At 39.7% G+C, this 19,672-nt stretch overlaps 2 protein-coding genes across 3 annotated transcripts; one reads left to right on the top strand and one right to left on the bottom strand.

Annotated features, from left to right (window-relative positions):
* The first annotated feature begins 958 nt into the window (after positions 1-958).
* LOC4338365 (uncharacterized) lies at positions 959-6,410 on the top strand. 2 transcript variants are annotated; one of them, XM_015782281.3, is made up of 7 exons: positions 959-1,381; positions 2,688-2,787; positions 3,875-3,934; positions 4,251-4,365; positions 4,832-4,914; positions 5,457-5,518; positions 5,933-6,410. In XM_015782281.3, the coding sequence occupies exons 1-7, from the start codon at positions 1,197-1,199 to the stop codon at positions 6,033-6,035; spliced, it is 708 nt and encodes a 235-aa protein (XP_015637767.1). In that variant the 5' UTR covers positions 959-1,196; the 3' UTR covers positions 6,036-6,410. The 2 variants fall into 2 exon arrangements, with proteins under 2 accessions (XP_015637767.1, XP_015637766.1); XM_015782280.3 differs by having other exon boundaries at positions 5,930-6,410.
* A 944-nt stretch (positions 6,411-7,354) lies between these two features.
* LOC4338364 (disease resistance protein RGA2) lies at positions 7,355-12,510 on the bottom strand. The gene is made up of 3 exons (XM_015785241.3): positions 12,253-12,510; positions 8,085-11,942; positions 7,355-7,782 (listed from the first exon to the last, which is right to left on the bottom strand). Exon 2 carries the CDS (start codon positions 11,571-11,573, stop codon positions 8,112-8,114), a length of 3,462 nt encoding a protein of 1,153 aa, XP_015640727.1. The 5' UTR covers positions 11,574-11,942; positions 12,253-12,510; the 3' UTR covers positions 7,355-7,782; positions 8,085-8,111.
* Positions 12,511-19,672: the final 7,162 nt, after the last annotated feature.

Genomic DNA, 19,672 nt, shown 5'->3' with positions numbered 1-19,672 from the left:
GCGGCCACCAAGTCCTCCGTTTCCGGATCCGCCGCCGCCGCCGCATATCATACTTCATGTGCATCTAATCAGACAAATATTAGATGTAACACTTACCTAGTCAAACACACGTCTATATATTAACCTATTAGAGTGGGATGCAACGTATAACGGAAACATAAAATATATACAGAAACACGGACGTAAACCTTCATATTCACATTACCCCTTTACCCAAACGAAATGGAGATGCGACTAAACGAGAAATTCACATATAATCATTTGCATGATTGGAGGCAGTGAGCTCTAGCCATCCATCTAACCCCAAGACCCCCAAAAAAGCACATATTCATCTCACGCTTCCTTCTCACTTCTTGTCCCCCGTTCGCCATCGTCCACCTTCGGATAGTCTAAAAACGCTCATTGTCTCCACCGCCAAGGGTGCGTGAAGCTCTGATTTGACTATCATACAAGTAGAATTCGTCCGCCTCTCTGAGTGATTTAGGTAAGACTCGATAGGACCGTCGTCTCCCAGGGACGACAATGATATCAGACAACGAGATGGAGGCGAACGTCGACCCCATGATGAGGTGGGGTCATGTATCATGTGTATCTAGTCGGACACACATCTCCGTACCAACGTACCTAGTCAAACACGCGTCTATATATCAACCTACCTAATCAGACACACGTCTATAGATGAGGCAAGTAGTACAAGTGTTCTAACTCTCGATCTATATATAAACCGGAACGCGTATATATCATATAATGGAGACATACGCTTAAAAAATATACGCGGAAAAATAAAAGTGGAAGCCTTCAATTCATATTTACCCTAGCAAAAAAAAAAAGTGAAAGGAAGACTCAACTGAAGCAGGAAGGCAGGAACTTACCGTTTTTTCATGATTGAAGGCAGTTACTCACAGTGAGTTCCAATCCAGGCCATCCATCCATCTACCCCCCACAAAATAAAAAGCCCAAAATTCATTCGTTTCCCTTCTCCCTTCCTCGCTCCCCGTCCCCCGACTCGCCGCCGGCCGCGCCACCGGAGAATCCAAACCCTCGCCGCCGCCGACGCCGCCGCCCGGCCGCGCAGAGCTCTGATTCCGCGGAATCCCTGCGCGCCTTCGCGAGATTCCCTCGGGTTTGGGCGGGACCGTCGTCCCCTGGCCTGAGGGGGGGTTGCCGAGTTGGCGGCGGCGGTGGCAGGCGGCGAGATGGGGGCGAACGCCGACCCCACGGGGGTGCTTCTGGGCGGGCCCCACCACCGCAACCCTTCCCCCGCGCCGGCGCTGGCCCAGCCGCCGGGCGCGAGCACCGCGGCGGCGCTGCGCCACGACCCGGGGCTCTCCGTCCGGTGGACGCCCGAGGAGCAGGCCGTGCTCGAAGGAGGGCTGGCCAGGTGAGTTTTCTAGGGTTTCTCTTCCCTTCGTCTAATAACTCGTAGAAGGAGGATTCTCTGGAATAGTCCGTTCTTTCTACTACTTTTGATTGATAGTCTGGTTAGGAGGTGGAAGAGCGTTGTAGATGGCATCGATCTTGGGGAGTTCTTGGATCGTGGGTATGGTGGTTTTAGTGATTATTTTCTAATCTACCACTGCTCATCTAGAATGGAATTATTTTACTACATGTTTGCTATAGTTTCTCCACTTTCCCGTCTAGGATGGAATATTTACTTGTTTCCTTTACTAGTGAATGATAGCAAGTTATCCTTGGGTAGGAATGTTTGCATGCTTCCTTATGGGGAGTAGTTATGCTTGGCTAGGTTATTTTTCCCCATCTTCTATTCAATATCTGCAAGGTTTTTTGTTGTCATTCATGAGCAAGTGGTTATAGAAGGTTTTCTGTCCTTTATGATAAGAGTATAATTTCGCAGTTGTAGCTGCTGTCATATAATCTATCTAGGATGAAATTCCTTTTGTCGTAGTTGCAATGGCGATGTTACTGTTAGGGCTCAGGTCATGCCAGTTGCTGCATGACTTGCGAACAGGACAAGGAAATGGTAATGCTCAAGTGCTTGTATAGAAACGGATAACTGCCATCGGTTATGGCGTTGGAGTTTGGTTGGTAATTTGGAAGCCCAAATGGAAATTAGTACCATGACTTGTGGAACACGCACATTTTCTGCAAAATGTAGGCATGCATTTATCATGTTGTTTGTTAGGGTTTCCTTGCTAGATGAATTCTTAAATGGCCTGTAGTAGGATTTCAGTTGTCGTTTTATTACTCAGTGCAGTGGTGGAGGCTTGTATTTAATAGAGTAAATTACAGTTTGCACTCGTTAGATTTTTGTTTTTTTTTGAGAACTTGCACCGTTTAGATTGACTTACGTTTCACAATGCACTGACTTAAGCATAAATTTCTACTTTACACCAGGGTAAACTTAAATTTAGTTTCACATAACACCAGTCTATCCGTTTCGGGTGGGACTGACGGACCGTGGGATATTGTGCAGCCACCTTGTTCTGGTTCGTAGTGTGTATGTAACACTATCTGTTCTTTGTTGTTCTGGCAATAAATGTAGTGGCCTCATGCACTTGGTTAATGTCCCCATCATTACCACAATTGTTGTACGGAATCTGAATTCTTGAATTGTACTATTTTTGTTTTGTCCTCATTTAAGCTAGCTCAAATCCTCCAATGTCCTGCACTTATATGTAGCAACAATTAAGTTAATCAATCTTACTTTCTGACTACACCTATTGTAGCTATGCGGCGGATGCAGCTGTAGTTCGCTATGCAAAAATTGCTATGAATCTGCCTGACAAGACAGTGCGAGATGTGGCCCTGCGTTGCAGATGGATGGCTGTAAGTTGGATTCTGATCACCTGCTGTACTTCTATATTTGTTTGCTCTTTATTTTGCTTTAGCTCGTTCTATACAGGAAAGTTGTGGTTATGATAATTGACAGATGGGTTTATGTTTCACTGCTTCAGCTTGTCTTATTAAGTAATATATCTAGCGCATCCGAATTTCCCACCCAAAAATTCTATAATACATCGTTCTTTTATGTTTATCAAGCATCCCATGCCAATCAACCAATTTGAGATAATTCAGTACCTCATATTATTATTTTATCATTCTCATTATGTTTATTAGTTGCTTAATTGTTTAAATCAATCAAGTAATTTCACTTTGTTTTTTGCTATGCTTAGCCAATGGTTTCCGGATGGCCTGTTACTAGTTCCTTGTGCAATTACTCCCTCCGTCCCAGAATATAAGGATTTTTAGGGTTGGACACAGGTATTAAGAAAGTAGGTAGAATTAAATGGGAGAAGGTTGTGATTGGTTGAGAAGTGGAGGTAGGTGAGAAAATTGAATGGTGGAGGGTTGTGATTGGTTGAGAAGAGAATGTTGGTCAAGAAGTTGTTATATTTTGGGATAAACCTTGAGAGCTAAAAGTTATTATATTTTGGGACGGAGGGAGTATCAGGTTTATATAGTGAATCTAACATAGATGCTAGGTTCTAGCATCTCCATTACTAATACCATATTGAGCACCACCTACAACTTTCATCATGATTACTGTTCTTATTATTATTATATCATGATCATGATCATGATCATCATCTTTTATCTTCTTCACTAGTGAATACGATTAAATCTACATCCACACTACATCAATGCCAAAATCACATCATCTGTTTCAAAATCAGTCGGCTTTCAGAAATGAATCCTTCCAAGTCATGCATCATAGTTGTTTTTTATTATAAAAATTAACTGAAGTTGTAGGCTTGTAATAACCATGCAAACTGACCAGTATTGCCATCAACAGATAGTTATGTCTAGTGAATTTTGTTTTCAAACATTCTGATGTTTCATATTACATGCACTATAGTTCTTCTGCCTAACAAATATTGTTATATAATCTCATCAACTTTTTCATCTCTTGCAGAAAAAGGAGAGTAACAAGAAAAGGAAGGAAGAGTCATCTAAGAAAAACAAAGAAAAGAAGGTTACCATCTGGCTCACTTGTCTACTGATTCCCTATTTTATCACTATTATTGTTCCTGATTTGGCAAGCTATTGATTTCATGAAAGCGGTAACCGACATTCTTTCTTTCTAGTGAAGTTTTAAAAGGCAGATTACTAGCTTTTAAGTGTTTTAGCAACCTAGAAGGTGGCACATGCAAAGTCAGTGTTTCACATATGTAAAAATGCATAGGTGTTTGGATGTAAATATGTAAAAATGAATAGATGTTTTAAAAGAAGCATCATTGTTTTTAAATTTCTTGCATGATTAAAATGTATATTTTTTTACTAACCTGTAGGAGAGAGCCAATGATTCTTCATCAAAAGGGCCAGCTCACCTAGTGGCCCGACCTAATGCTGCTCCATATTCTCTTCCAGTTCTTCCCATGGATGATGATGATGTGTCATACAAAAGTAAGTGTTTTGTTAGTACTAGCACTCATATTTTGTACTTTCTTGTCTCATTTGTTTGCTTTTATTTTTTCTTGATATTATGGTTCCAGGCATGTGGCTATTTAATCCTTTGTTCCTTCTTTATTTTTTTCTCTTCGACCTTGTTGATGCTGCTTTATTATGTAAAATATATATTATTGAACTTATTTGTAATTTGTCCAAACCTGAAGTTTTCCAGAGCATGTATGAAAATTTAAAATAGAGTAAATAGTAGAACATGATGCTTGCAAATATTTATACTGTATGATGTTATCCTGTTTGTGATCCAGTAGTAGAGTACTATTTACTTTTAAATATAATAGGAATAGGAAGTTGCATGCTGTAACTTTAGAAGCATCTTCATTAATATAACAATTATCACTATGTTGAGATTTTAAGCGTTGAATTAAGATATTATATTTGATCAGTGCTTTCCATGTCATTGCAGCAATTGGAGGCCAAACTGGTCAAATTCTTGAGCACAATGCACAGATCTTGAACCAGATCTATACCAATATTTCAAACATGCAGGTACTTCTAGTTCTATCTTCTCTGTTATTTTTTCAGCACTCAGCCCCAGCATGATAAGATTATATGAATAATATTTTGGCTATTATGATCTACATTGGCTGTGGTTTACATTGCATTGTCGCTGAAGATATAGTGTTGCAATTAGTTTCTTATGCATTGTCGCTGAAGATGTAGTGTTGCAATTAGTTTCTTAAGTTGCCCGTAAATCACGCATGGACAAGCATTCTATCAATAATTGCAAGGTTCTAGAAGAATTTCACTTGGTAATAGAACCACGGGTCCAGGAAACCCATAATGCAATTTCCATTGAACTGTAGGTGTTTTACTTTATTAGTACCCATTTCATGATGGTTATATACTTGTACGTTGGGGAAAGGAGCAGCCATTTGAATGTATGCTATATTAAAAGAATGTATTCCAAATATTTTTCTTCCGAAATTTGTATGATTGTTTTGTTTCACAAAGGTATGACTGATACCTGTCACATTCACCTGATATTTGCTATGCTGTCAATATTCTAATAATGATTGCATTTATTGTAGGTGCAGGAGAACATCCCTCTTTTATGTCAAACTAGGGATAATATACTTGCAGTCCTGAAGGAGTAAGATTCTCTACTTTGCTTTTTGTACAATCTTGAATAACTCGGGATTTGAGTACCAGATTTGTCTTCCCATGATTGTTTATCTGGCTCTTATGTTTTTTTTTTCTCTCATTCCTGAGTCTTCTAAAGTAAATTCATTTCTTCTCCACTTCAGATTGTACCCCAAGTAGTCCCCTTACTTTGGAATCTAAGTTTCTAACTGGCCTAAATTCTATATCAATAAGTTGCAATGTCATTTTAGTCCCCTCCTTGTTATATCAATGCTTTTCTGCTACATTTTAATAACCGAACACTTTCTTCCATGTGATCTTGAAATACAGATGTTATTTATTGATTAAGTTAGTTGCTGTTGTTTCATCACTTGTCCTGTGAAACTGCAATTATGTAACAACAATTTCTTCAATTTTATAGCAGGATAGGCGATGTTCCTGAGATAATGAGGCAGATGCCACCCCTTCCTGTAAAGTTGAATGAAGAACTGGCTAACTCTATGTTGCCGAGGCCTCCACATACATGATATGTGCAACAGTTTGCTCAACCAAATCAATTGTGCATGAAGATCAGTTTAGATAGATGGGTTATTTGCATATGCTTTGTCGCTATAGATTCCAGATGTCTGATTGTGCTGTCCAGATCTTAAATCCAGCCATGTAACAATTCTATACCTTGGTTCTATTTGTTCAGCTGATAGTAGGTGCTCCGTGTACAAAGCCAGCAGTTTCAGTGAAACAAGTTCGTAGCCCTCTAGTCCTTGTAGAAAAAAAACATAGGGGTTAACTTCTGTACAGTGTCGAAAGAAATAGCATCTTTTCTGTTTCAGTTATGTTTAGAACTGGCATTCAGCCCAATCTTACATGTTCGGACATGATATAATACAAGCAAAACTTCTTAATTTGGCACTGGTGTTTCGATTCCTCCAATTTAGTTTCCTTGATCTGTTGCCTTCTTGTCCTGTTACGAGTTGATATGGTGTTTGCTCTTAGTTAATTCAGAACTTCAGAAAGTTCAGTCCTTACAGTAAGTAGCATAATGTTTTGCTTTGTCCAATATTATCGCCGCCGTTCTACCCTTCTTTCTATTGCCATGCGTACCATGCTTGCTCTCCTGTTCAATTTGGGATTAATGAATAATATTCTCCTGTTCAATTTGGGATTAATGAATTTTATCTAGGCGTACTTTGTGCTAATTATCTGCAGGGTTACTGTAGCACCGGCCGCAATGGCTGGTTGCTTTTATTTAATTAGGAGATATGCTGCTATGGATAAGAGATAGATATGTTTTAAGTTAAAAGACAAGAAGTTAAAGATAAGATTTGGTTAGTTTGCTATTTGGCCTTGTTGGGGCCAAGCTCCCGTGTAAGGTGGTCAAGGAATCTATTCAAGTCAAGCAAGAAGAATTTAATGGATTTAATATTTTCTACCCGAGTTTGCGTGATAGAATTGGCATGGTTTCGTTTCCGGTTCAATCGGCCAAGGACGATATGAGGATTCTTCATAGAACATCTTGCCTGCTTATATGCGGTTTTCAGATTGCATTTTGTCCAGTTATCTTCTCAATGTTAATAGGAGTAAAACCTTTTCATTCTGTCCTTATCAATGTTTATAGGAGTGAACACACACTTGAACTAGCTGAATGTTTTCATAAGCTTTTAGGAATTCAAATGAACTACTGTAGTGACCTACGAAGGTGCCACGGCCTGCATCCTAAAATGATACATAAAGAAAGGGCCATGCAATCACCAACTTTTATGGATTAGACTTTTTTCCATGATTTCAAAACATACTTTTTTACGATGAATCTGAGGATAAGGAATTGACAATTTAGCAAAACATGAAATGGCAGTAAAGCAGACTACAAATATATATATCCTTCCCTTGTACAGTTTAGGATATCGCTTAGTCAGGAAAAGAAGCTTGATCACCACCGCTTCCAGGAAGCTCAAGAGTAATTGATCGATCAAATGTGACTCCTCACAGAAACCACAAGAGTAAGTAGCAAAAACATGTCACATGCTAACCAAACGCGTGTAGTGAGACCAGACTCTAGCAGAGTAAGATGACCAATATACAGAAGTACAAAAGACGAGATCCAGAGTAAAGTTGTAGTCTCCACACTCTTTAAACGGTATAGATCTAAGATGATCAGCATACAGTACAAAAGAAGCACGGAAGCATTTTCTGAATGGTCCAGCAGAAGAAGAAATGTACTCAGCAGACAGTCTTCGACAGTCCAATCCTTCTTATCACTTTCTCCAATCTGAAAACCTGTACGCAAGAAGCGTAGTTTATTAGCATCGGCATGAAATCTATCATTACGAGAAGAAAACAGGAGTGCGATTGTAGAGGACATGTTATATTGGGAGGAACAAGTAGAACCACACTCTAGGGAAGAGAGGCAGGCAAGACTGTGTTGAAACTTGAAATACGAAGCATACAAGTGCTTTTAGTACCAGTATAAGAGACTACTGTAAACTCAATACTCATACATAAAAATAAAGCAGGGACCTTAGAACATTAGCAAACACAAGCTGATGTAGCAAATCAGTGACAGGTACTCCAGAACGTACCAAGGGTCGGATGCTGCCCTCAGAGCCTTAGTCACTTATTAAATTAGGAATATGAGAGACAAGCTGCCAGTCTTCCCCCACTTCTTGCTCGCAACGCTTGACCAAATTAGGGCAACCAGAAATGTTCAATCGCCGGAGATTAGTAAGGTGTTTTATGGACTCGGGCAGGCATTGAATGGCAGAGCACGGTCCGACATATAGTGCTTCAAGTGCAGAGAGTTTCCCGATGTTTTCTGGCAGTGCAGTCAGGGCACCACATCCTGCCAAGTCGAGTTCTCGAAGGGAGGTGAGGTGGTGAAACGTCTCAGGCAGCTGTTTCAAATTATCGCATGCAATAGTCAAGTGCGTGAGGGACGTAAGGCAGCCAATCGATTGAGGGAGACTGTCCATCATTGGGGTCCCCTTGATAAACAGGGACTGTAAAGAACACAGTTCTCCAAGCCATTCTGGCAGCATGCCAAAGGTGGGACAGTCGTGGATGATTAGCTTGTGGAGGGAGGTGAGGCTTCGCATGCTCTCAGGTAATTGTGTTAGGTCATTGCTGCCAAAAATATTGAAGTACTCTAGTGCATCAAGGTACTGCAGGAAATCCCAACCACACGATGATCCTGTCATTTTAATTATAGTTAGTTCCTTCAGTCGGGGCACCGCTGAGTGCGCATTGCTGCAAGGAGAAGATTCATGGGCAAGTGGAGGAAGGAGATGGGAGAAGCTGCCTGAAGATAGCAGCTGATCATTGCTTTCTCTTAAAAAAAGTCTCTCCAAAGATGATGGGAAGTAGGGCACCACATTCAATCTCGGACAGCCCCTTATCCATAAGGTGGACAGGGCAGGGAAACAGTATTTTGCCTGCAATTCATCACCCCTGATTTCTGCACCTCCTGTCGTGGTCCACATGTCCTCCAAATTAGGCAATCCAAATAGTTCAAGGTAATTCAGCAAAGGCAACTCAACAAGTCCTTGCATATGCTTCAAGTTTGGAATTTCATGTAGTGTCATTCTAGTTAGATAAATAAGCTGACATGGATTGGTTTGCTTTAACATTGTGCTTTCCCAGCAAGAAGAATCAGTTTGCTTCTTCATCCACCATGGCAAACAGGGACCTCCATAATAATATATTAATATTTCCTCAATTCGGGATGGTGGTTCAAGAGCGTTCAGCACAGCCAGGTCTTGCTCCATGACCATATCTGTTACTAACTCCTTTTCAGTTTCACCTCGAGACCAGTCCAACTCCAGATACTTTATGTTGTTCTTCCTCTTCAAGCTGGCCTTATCTGCATCAGTTGGATCCAGCGTATATTTAAGGTTGATAATTTTCATCTTACCACTTATCATATCAAGGGTTTCAAGCTCTGAGATCCTTGCATTATCACCATCACATCCAACAACAAACAAACCCATCTTTGTTAAACGAGTCAGTTGTCTGAAACCTGATGGCATGCAACGTAGTTTACTGCAACCCTCTAAGTTCAAAACTGCAAGCCTTCTCAAGTTTGCTATACCTTTAGGAAATTCCATGAGCTCGTGGCAATATCCAAGGTCTAGACATTCTAGAGTATCGATTGAAGTTACCCATTGAGGTAACATGGTAATCTTGGTATTGTAAAGATTAAGAGTACGCAATGCTTTGCAGGCAAATGTGCTTGGCAGGCCATGGAAGTTGTGGCAATTAGATAAGTTGATTATCTCCAGGTTGTTGGACTCCCCACAGGGCTCTGACGGTAGTTTTTGCATACATGGACACGACGTAATATGAAGCACCCTTAGGTTCTCAATTCTGCCTATCGAAGTCGGCATGCCTTGAAGTTTGTTACAGCTATGTAGTTGCAAGGATTGAAGACCTTGACAATCACCAATGGACTGCGGCAAACTCTCAAGATCAATAACATAATTTAGCTCTAAAGTTCTTAGCTTCTTAAGTTTGCCAACAGACTCAGGTAACATCACAAATCCGCTGCACCGAATAAAATGAAGTGACTGCAAGTTCCAACAGCCGGAGATTGCTTCAGGAAGTTTCTTGCAATCAACTCCATGGATTTCAAGATATCCAAGAAATTCAAACTTCAACAAGACTGGTGGAAAAGTGGTACAGTTTTCATTGTCCAAAATTACACTGCGGATATAGCAACTCTTCTTAACTGGTTTATCGAATGATAGGTTGCCATCAGACATATATAAAGCATGAACCTTGTCAAGTAAGCCCCTCTTGACCTTCTCATTTCCTGATGTCAAAGATAAATATCTGCATTTGTGTGTCTGATATGTAGACATACTGTTCGGTCGAGATGTCACCACTTCATTCTTTTCACAATATTGAGCAAGATCGTGAATCAGGTCATGCATCTTGTGCAAGTAACCAAACTCTTCAATCGTATCTTGAAGAAAGAAGCCAGCTTTCACAAGAGAATCAAAATATTCACTTGCAATATCTTTTGGCTGCTCTTCCTTCATCGGCGTGATGAATCCATGGGCTATCCATTGTGCAACCAATCTGTCTTTATTGATCACATAGCCTTTTGGAAATATGGAGCAGAATGTAAAGCACTGCTTTAGTTTATCTGCCAGGTGAATGTAGCTCAACTTTAAGGATGCAAACACCCTGTCGTTTACACTCCCAACGTTCCATAAGTCACTCCCTCTTATGGCTCTCCAAGTACTTATCTCCCTCTTTTCACAGAGGACACCTGCAATAGTTCTGATTGCTAGAGGTACCCCACCACATTTCTTCAGAATCTCTTTTCCAAGCTGTATAAATTCTGATCCCAAATCATCCTCCACCCACCCAGAACACTTTAGGAACAAGCTCCAACTCTCAGACTCTGTTAAGAACACCAACTCATGTATTTGTTTGGATTTGACTACTTCTGCAACCTTTCGATCACGAGTAGTTAGCAAAATCCTACTTCCAATTGACCTATCCTGTAGATGCACCATGAATTGTCCCCACTCATACCCATCCGTATGCCAAGCATCATCAAGAACAAGAAGGAACTTATTACAACATAACTGCTTGGAAATTTCACGGACCATCTGCTGTTGGGGTTGACAATCTGACTTTCTGCCAACGATAGTTTCATATAGCTTGCCGATGAGCTTTTGCACATCAAACTCTCTAGACACATGGACCCAGAAAATTCTCTCTTTAAATAGCTCCTTTATCTTGTTGACATGGCAAATGTGTTTGGCCAGAGTAGTTTTGCCGGACCCGCCTAGCCCAACAACGGAAACTATCCAACAATTCTCTCCCTCATTAGAGTCTACAAGCATAGATACAATTGTATCCATCTCCTGGTCCCTGATAGGTATTTTTGATTCTTCAACATTACTCAACAAGGACAACTCCCCGATTATCATGTTACTGCTAGGAATAGGTTGATCCACTTGTAAACTACTGCGTATAGTATTGGCATCCCTTCTTTGTCGCACAATCTCATTATATTTCACCTTGATATCCTTGATCTTACGGGCCATCTTGCGACGGAACATAAATCACTTTGGTTTTTCACGTAACGTGTCAAATATAGCATGCTTGTCACCATTGCTGTGTATCTTGTGTTTCTCATATTCTAGTTGGACTTCATGGAGTAGATCATCAATATCATAAGCAACATCCTTCAATTTAATCACCCAACGGAACTGTGGATCACACTCTATTGATCCATCACGAACTGTGGACAGCCAGCTAGTAATTTCACCATGTATACCATGGAGCTCAGATAGGTCTTCGGCCACGCGCGCTATGGCAGCAAACTCGCTGCCTATCAGTGAAACTAACTTGTGTCCTGCGACCTTCAACAGCCCAGATGCTACAGCAGCTTCCATTCCACTCATATTTCAAAGTATCTTGCCTAACCCCTGTGAATGGAATTGCAAAAGGAGCAACTACATTTAGTTTTAGACCAAACTAATTCAATGGCAGCAGCACTACTGTTGCAACAATTAGTATGAAACTCTGGAATCAATAACGGAAAGTTAACTTACATTGTGAATTAGAATAAGAGGTCAACATATCATGTTTTTTATATTTGAACTCACCCTAGTTACCCAAATTTTCTCTTTTTTTTTTAAAAAAAATGAATTACCCCAAAATTCATGGAAAATGAAAAATTGACCAGGCATACTAAAGAGAGAGCAACAAATTGATCTTAGGAGTTAGGAACTGTACGTTAGCAGTGCCGCCGAAGTCCAAGCTCGCGCCCGCGCGCGGCCGATGTGGAGCCCACTACACCGGCGATCTCGAGCTTGCACAGTTGAAATCGAGCCCGCGCTGACGCCGACGATCAAACCAGCCTGCACCCGCCGCCAAATCGCAAGGCCACGCCGCCCGCCACTGCCGCCAGAGTCAAGCTCGAGTCGCCGGAGCCGAGCTCGCGTCGCCGGTGAAGCCGTGTGGGGGAGAGAGAGGAGACCGGGAGAGAGAGTCAAGGAAAGAGAGAAATAAGAGCCTGTGAAATTATGATCACCAAGATTCCTACTCCACTCCCTTTCCTCTGACATTGTTGGCCCGTCTGATTTAATGTTTACAGAAAAATAAAGGAGTATCTGTGCAACATTTAATTGGAGCTTATTTGTATTGTAACTAGTTGGGTGGCGCGTGCAATTGCGCGGCTAGCACCCAAACAAAATCATATATTTTTTAGTATGATTTTACTTAAAATTTATTAAATAGCTATCTAGCTATCTCATCGTCTTAAGATTTTAAAAGACCAAACCTTATCATACTCGTGTTTCTAATTATATAGTTTTCAAAAGTCACACCAGTTGCTAAGACCAAACCTTATCATCCTCGTGTTTCTAATTATATAGTTTTCAAAAGTCACACCAGTTGCTACCCCTTATGTTATCTCCTTCTTTATTTGCTTGCTCAATCTACCACTATTTCTATTCATTCTTCTCGGAATCTTTAAAAATTGGATTTTATAATTTTTAGAGTTTATTGTCACGTTGGATTTTATTTTTATAATTTCTAGATGTCCCGTTAAACGTTGCCATTGTAATTTCTAGATGTCTCTTCTCTTTGTTGTCATTGAGATTTTAAAAATCGAACATAATTATCGTTTGGGTTCATTTTTACTTTCTAGAAGTCCCGCCAAACCGTCAGTGGCTTTGCCATTGTACTCCTTTACAGCTCGCCCGCTGCCTCCCTTCTTTATTGTCATTGAGATTTTAAAATCAAATATGATTATCATTTGTTTTTTTTACTTTTTAGAAGTTCCAAACCTTTAAAAATTGGACTTGCAGTTTAATTTTTTATAATTTTTAGAAGTCCCATCAAACGATGCCACTATGCCCCTCTACAGCCTGTCCGCCGCCAACTCTTTATTGTCATTGTGATTCTAAAAATCAAACATAACTATCGTTGGAATTCATTTTTTATTTTCTAGAAATCCCGTCGATGCCACTATGCCCCTCTACAGCCCGTCCGCCGCCAACTCTTTATTGTCATTGTGATTCTAACCATCGAACATAACTATCGTAGGAATTCATTTTTTATTTTCTAGAAGTCCCATCAACCGTCGGCGGCTCTGCAACTATACTCTTATACACCCCGCCCACTGCTTCTCCTTTTTATTGTCATTGAGATTTTTAAAATTAAATATTATTATCATTGGGGTTTGTTTTTTTTTACTTTCTAGAAGTCCCGACAACCGCCTTACACGTTTGCTTCATGGCCTGCCTGAAGTCCCTCCTTTTAATCATCAGTAGGATTCTATTTGGTGTTTTATTAACAATTTTTATATCTCGTATCAACCACCACCACTCTACTCCTTTATAGGCATGTTACTTAATTTATCTCATCATGTGTTTTAGATGGTCTTTTCTTTCAATAATCTTTATTTTTATCACAAATTTTAGTTATTTCTAAATTTTATTCCTAATTGAAATCTTAATTTTCTTTTTCTAATTTCAAAATTTTTTTAAAAAAATTTAGTTAATATCGTATTGTGTTATTTTAATGTTTTTATTTTTTTTTTCAATTTCAGTTGTTTCAAAATTGTATTCCTACTTGAACTCTCTTTTAATTTTTCTAATTTTAGATATTATTTTATTTTTATTCTAAATTTTAATTAATCTCGTATTGGGTTCTTATATGGATTCTTCTTTTAATATTGCTTATTTTTAATTCCAAATTTCAGCTAATTTTAAATTGTATTCCTACTTGAACTCTTATTTTATTTTCTTTTGCTAATTTCGGATTTATTTATTTTTATTCTGAATTTTAATTAATCTCGTATTTGGTTCTTATATGGACTCTTCTTTTAATATTCCTTATTTTTAATTCCGAATTTTAGCTATTTTTAAATTGTATTCCTACTTGAACTCTCATTTACTTTTATAATTTTGGATTTTATTTTATTTTTATTTCAGTTTTTTATTAATCTCGTATTGGGTTCTTATATGGAAACTTATTTCAATATTCCTTATTTTTAATTACAAATTTCAGCTATTTTTAAATTGTATTTCTACTTGCACTCTCCTTTCCTTTTCTAATTTTGGATTTTATTTTATTTTTATTTTGAATTTTGATTATTCTCGTATTGGGTTCTTATGTGGAAACTTGTCACATCCTGATTTTTGTTTCAGGATTTATAAATTATTTAATAAATTATTATTAGAATTTATATTAAATGTTCATTAATTTACAAGTGAAGTTAAATGTGGGAAATAAAATTTCCTAAATTTAAAGCATGGATGGATCTAATTTTTATTAAATTCTCCATGATTAAGTATACTCTCTGAAATTTTCTCGGATTTTTCGGAGCTCAATTCCTAAATGATACAAAGAACAGTTTAGTAATTATTTGATCATTAATGATCTAATTATAATTGTTAAGAGCTTTTCTTGTTTAAAAATCCTTAAATTATAAATTGTTGTTTAAAAGGAATTATTAGAAATGATCTTAAAAGCCTAAAAGAGAAGATCTAATTTTAATTTGCTAAATCTCAATATAAAATTGGGCTAGATAAAATTTTGTTAAATACTTCTCTTGAATCTTTAGTTCCTAGATTTTTCCGGGATTTATTTGAGCCAAGAAAGTATTTTTAATAAATGGAATTGCATTTCATGAATAATTTAAATTGAAAAAGGTTTTTAAAAGTCTCTTTTGGCTTTGGGCCGAAAGTCGGCCCAAAACCTCTCTCTTTTTCTCTCTCTCCTCGGCCCAAGCCGGCCCGCAACCGAGCCGCCGCTCTCCTCTCTCTCCCGCTGACAGGTGGGCCCCACCTGTCAGGGTCGTCGTCAACCTCCGGCCGCCCGCCGCCCGAAACGTAGCGCCGTGCCGCCGCCGTCTCCTTCCAAATTCCGTCGCTCCTTTCCATCTCCGGCCGAATCGATAGAGGGGAAATGATCCTCGCGATCCACTCTATCTTTTCTCTTATGGAATCGTCGGCTAATTTCGTTTGGAAATCCGTGGATTCGAGTTCGATTCGGATCGATCTCTCTCCTCCGAACCCTAATCTTTCCTTCTCGTCGCCAGTCGCCGTGGGCCTTCGCCGCCGCCTCCTTGCCCCTATAAAAGGACCCCCAAGCCCGCCGCTACCCGTCGCCACTCTTGCCTTCGCCTCTCGCCGTCGGTAGCGCCCTAGCCCCGTGAGACCTCGCGCCGCCGTCGTCACCGCCGCTCCAGCCGTGCGCCGCCGTCGCTCCAGTCGTCGCCGTCGCTCGGGAAGGCCGCCATCGTGGTCGCCGTCGCGTCGCCGTCCTCGTCCGCCCCTCCGCCGTCGCTGTCGACCGCCGGAACACCGCCGTCGTCGTCAAGCCGAAGGTCGCCGCCGCTTCTTCCTCGACGCCGTCGCCGTCCGTTGATCTTCCACCGCCGTTTTGGTCACCGGTGAGGTAGCCGTGCCGTCCGCTACCTGTGGGTGCTCTCCGTTCGCGCCGCCGCGCCGTCGTTCGCCGGCGAGCATGCGCGCCCGAGCCGCCGCTGGTGGTGACGTCGTCGCTGACGTCATCGTCGTCGTCTCTCGTGGTCCGGCCGTGGACCGATCGATCTCGGCCGTTCGTTTTGGATAGGGTAGATCTCGGCCGTCCGTTCCGTAGACCGCCGCTGTGCACCCGGTCCACCGCAAACCCTAGCCGCTGACGCAATAATCCTCTTTTCCTTTTCAAAAATAATTCTTTATTGCGTCATAATTCAATTAAAATCCATATAAGTGTTTTAATCCGATTTAATCTTTAAAAATTCATAACTAATTCATCTTAGCTCGGGTTTAGTTGGTTCAAGTCTCTAAAGTTGTATAAAATAAAGATCTACATATTAAAATTATCCATAAATAGAATTAAATTTATTTAATTCTTTTTAAATGGGCTTTAATTAGATTAAATCTTGTAAAATTCATATTTAATTCATATGAAGTCAGAATGAGGCCGTTCAAGTCTCATAATTCATCTAAAATTATGATCTACATGTTTGTTTACTTTATATGTACTATTTATTTGGTTTTTATTAGTCTTTTTCTTTGTTTTGCGTGTTAGCTTGTCGTTTTCGTCGTTGCGAAGGTTCGTGAGTGCGCTGGAAGTATTCAAGAAGATTAATTGAAGACCGATTATTGCAAGGCAAGTCACACAGATCCTAAACACAATCCTTTGAGCATGTTGATCCTATATTTAAATTCTCTATTTATTTCAACTGTGCATTTATTTTCGAATGTCACTGGGTGGTGTGAATCTATTCCTTTGTTATGGCCTGTTTGCATTGATTACTCTATTCCTTGATACCTTGGGATATTATAATTTGACTAGTTGAGCTTTATATATATTGGTTCAACTAGATGTTAGATATAATTGCTTAGCAATGCTTAGAAACATTAGCTCACTAATGGGATGAATCATATATACTACATTATTATTTATGGTTATATTTAATGGTAGCTCACGATGGTTAATCGTGTTATGATAATTAATTGGTAATTAAAATATGATTAATGGTGGGTTGTGAGCACATGGTTTTGAAGGTCGTGCTCATGGCAATTAAGGACCGGTTCGCGAGCTACTGTTGTGAAACATTAACCGTGCCAACCACAAGCCAGCGTGGGCAACGGCTTTACCTTTTGTACAGCATGGTTCATTGCGGAGCACCAGACTGAGAAGTGGCGGAGATAAGCCCACGGGGGTCGCTGGGGAGTCCATGCCTTGTTTTATAAGGGGGTGATTATGATCCAGGAATGGTGCACTGTGGTGAGTTGTGTTGTGCAAAGGGTATTGTCACAGCCTCTATTCGGGTACTTTCCAGTATCGCGACGCATGGTAGACATGATGTTGAGGCTGTGTCTTGTGGGTACAGTGGTACACCTCTGGCCAGAGTAAAACTATTCGAATAGCCGTGCCCGCGGTTATGGGCGGGTTGAGCAATGTTTTTCGTGATTAGTCTCACACCTCTCACAATAATTATTGATGCTATAACTGGTAATAATTTGTTTAGCTCCTGGTTTGGAGTTAGATCTGTACAACCGGGTATGGTTGTTCAGGATGGTTGGGCCTGTGCAGCATGGGTGTGTTGTTCAGTGTTGATTAAAATTTCTGATTAATTACTCCACTGTTTTACTTCTCTTAAATGTTTTGCTAAATGCTGCTTTTGCAAATGAGCCTATATTATGCCATCCTTTGGTATCCTTGTGCACTTGCATATTTGCTGTGTGGCTTGTTGAGTATGTCATATGCTCATTCTTGCAATAATCAATCAACCTCAGTTGAAGAAAAAAGATCCAGAAGGAGAAGACGTTTGGCTTATACTCCAGTTGAGCTGCCTGTGGGAGTGGAGCTGAAGCCATCGCTAGACCGTTATTCCGCTGCTGTTTTCTTTTCTTTTGTAAGTGTGAAACGTTATTATTATGATGGATTTGTATATTAAATTGTCAGTTTGTGTACCTCGGCTGATTCCTAGACGAGGATTTTATGCACAAATAAGTTCGGAAATTACTAGTGAATTTCTGGGCGTGACAAAACTTCTTTCAATATTGCTTATTTTTAATTCCGAATTTCAGCTATTTTTAAATTGTACTTCTACTTGGACTCTCCTTTTTCTTTTTTTTTCTTTTTCTCTGATTAATGTGGGAATTTCTAGCCCCCACAGCGAACGTGGTTCCTTTCGAGCTGTCTTAATAATATAATAGATTTTATTTTTATTTCGAATTTTGATTAATCTCGTATTGGGTTCTTATATAGAAACTTCTTTCAATATTGCTTATTTTTAATTCCGAATTTCAGCTATTTTTAAATTGTACTTCTACTTGAACTCTCCTTTTTATTTTTTTTCTTTTTCTTCGATTAATGTGGGAATTTCTAGCCCCCACAGTGAACGTGGTGCCTTCTTTTCGAGCTGTCTTAATAATATAATAGATTGTAATTGTATACTTATATGCAACTTGTGTGTATATGGCAAAAAAGCGAGCTGGTACAGTAGTACACAGTCGCGTGTTTTACCATCAACACCATATTTTGCACACAAAAATTCTTTTTACCTCCAGATACTAAATATATTGGGGCACTAAATTTTATATTAGAGATATCAAATTTATACTAAAAAGTATCTCGAGGTATAAAAATTTGTGGTACAATGTTGTTTGGTAAAATTATCTTGTAAGGAAAATATCACAAGTTCGATTTTCCTTGCCCCGGAACCTACGTGATTATTTTCTTTTGCCTAGCACCATAGAGTTAGGCTGTTTTTAGATGCAGGGGTGAAAAGTTTTGACGCGTCACATCGAATATACGGATACTAATTTGAAGTATTAAACATAGACTAATAACACAACAAATTATAGATTTTGGCTATAAGCTATGATACAAATTTATTAAGCCTAATTAATCCGTCATTAGCAAATGTTAGCACCACATTGTCAAATCATGGACTAATTAGGCTTAGAAAATTTGTCTCGCAATTTTACATACAAGCTGTGTAATTAGTTATTTTTTTGTTTTTATTTAATACTTAATACATATGTTCAAACGTTCGATGTGACAGGGTAAAAAATTTTACCAAGGGATCTAATCAGGCCCTTAGCTGGCCAGCAACAAATGCTTAGCAGCATTTACAATCATGGCAGCAGCTAATATAAATTAAATCAAACATATTGTCAGCAGCAAATATTGAGTAAACTTTTAAATGGTAGTACAGTGTCACACCCGGAGTTTTATGACTTCAAGAATTTGCTTTGGTTAACCAGGAGAAAACCCCTGTTAACCATGCATTTAATAATCGGAATTGTCAGGTAGAAACTTTTTTTCCAAATTCTCTTTGCTCTGAAAATCACTAACAGGACTTAAAGAGTAAATATTAGATCACCAGAGGCAATGTTGCTAAGTTAAAAGTGTCAAGTTAGATTTTTTCTTCCTTTGCCTTTGGTTGTGAATTGTGCCTAATTCTCTCCCCTCTCAGTCCGCAGTTTCGTTTTGCATGACGAACCGTATCAGTGTCAGTTCACGGGACCGTTTTCATTCCTTTCCTAAAACGGCACCGCATTGTTTTTTTTCTTTTTGGGAAAGTCCTAGCCCCCTTGTTTCCTTTTTCCTCCCCGTCTCCCTAGCCAGCCGCGCCCTCCCCCTCTCCTTCCCGCGCGCGCCTCCCCCTCCCCTTGCCCGAGTC

This window comes from Oryza sativa, chromosome 5 (assembly GCF_034140825.1).
Source record: "Oryza sativa Japonica Group chromosome 5, ASM3414082v1".
Taxonomy (NCBI): Eukaryota; Viridiplantae; Streptophyta; class Magnoliopsida; order Poales; family Poaceae; genus Oryza; species Oryza sativa.
The sequence above is the reverse complement of the archived record's forward strand: the minus strand, read 5'-3'. Positions and strand labels throughout refer to the sequence as shown.

Excerpts from the sequence above, each read along its gene's own strand:
- LOC4338365 (XM_015782280.3), top strand. The coding sequence starts at position 1,197 with ATGGGGGCGAACGCCGACCCCACGGGGGTGCTTCTGGGCGGGCCCCAC. Across the intron at positions 2,788-3,874 it reads TGCGTTGCAGATGGATGGCT|AAAAAGGAGAGTAACAAGAA; the intron begins GTAAGTTGGATT and ends CATCTCTTGCAG. Across the intron at positions 4,915-5,456 it reads CCAATATTTCAAACATGCAG|GTGCAGGAGAACATCCCTCT; the intron begins GTACTTCTAGTT and ends CATTTATTGTAG.
- LOC4338364 (XM_015785241.3), bottom strand. The coding sequence starts at position 11,573 with ATGTTCCGTCGCAAGATGGCCCGTAAGATCAAGGATATCAAGGTGAAA.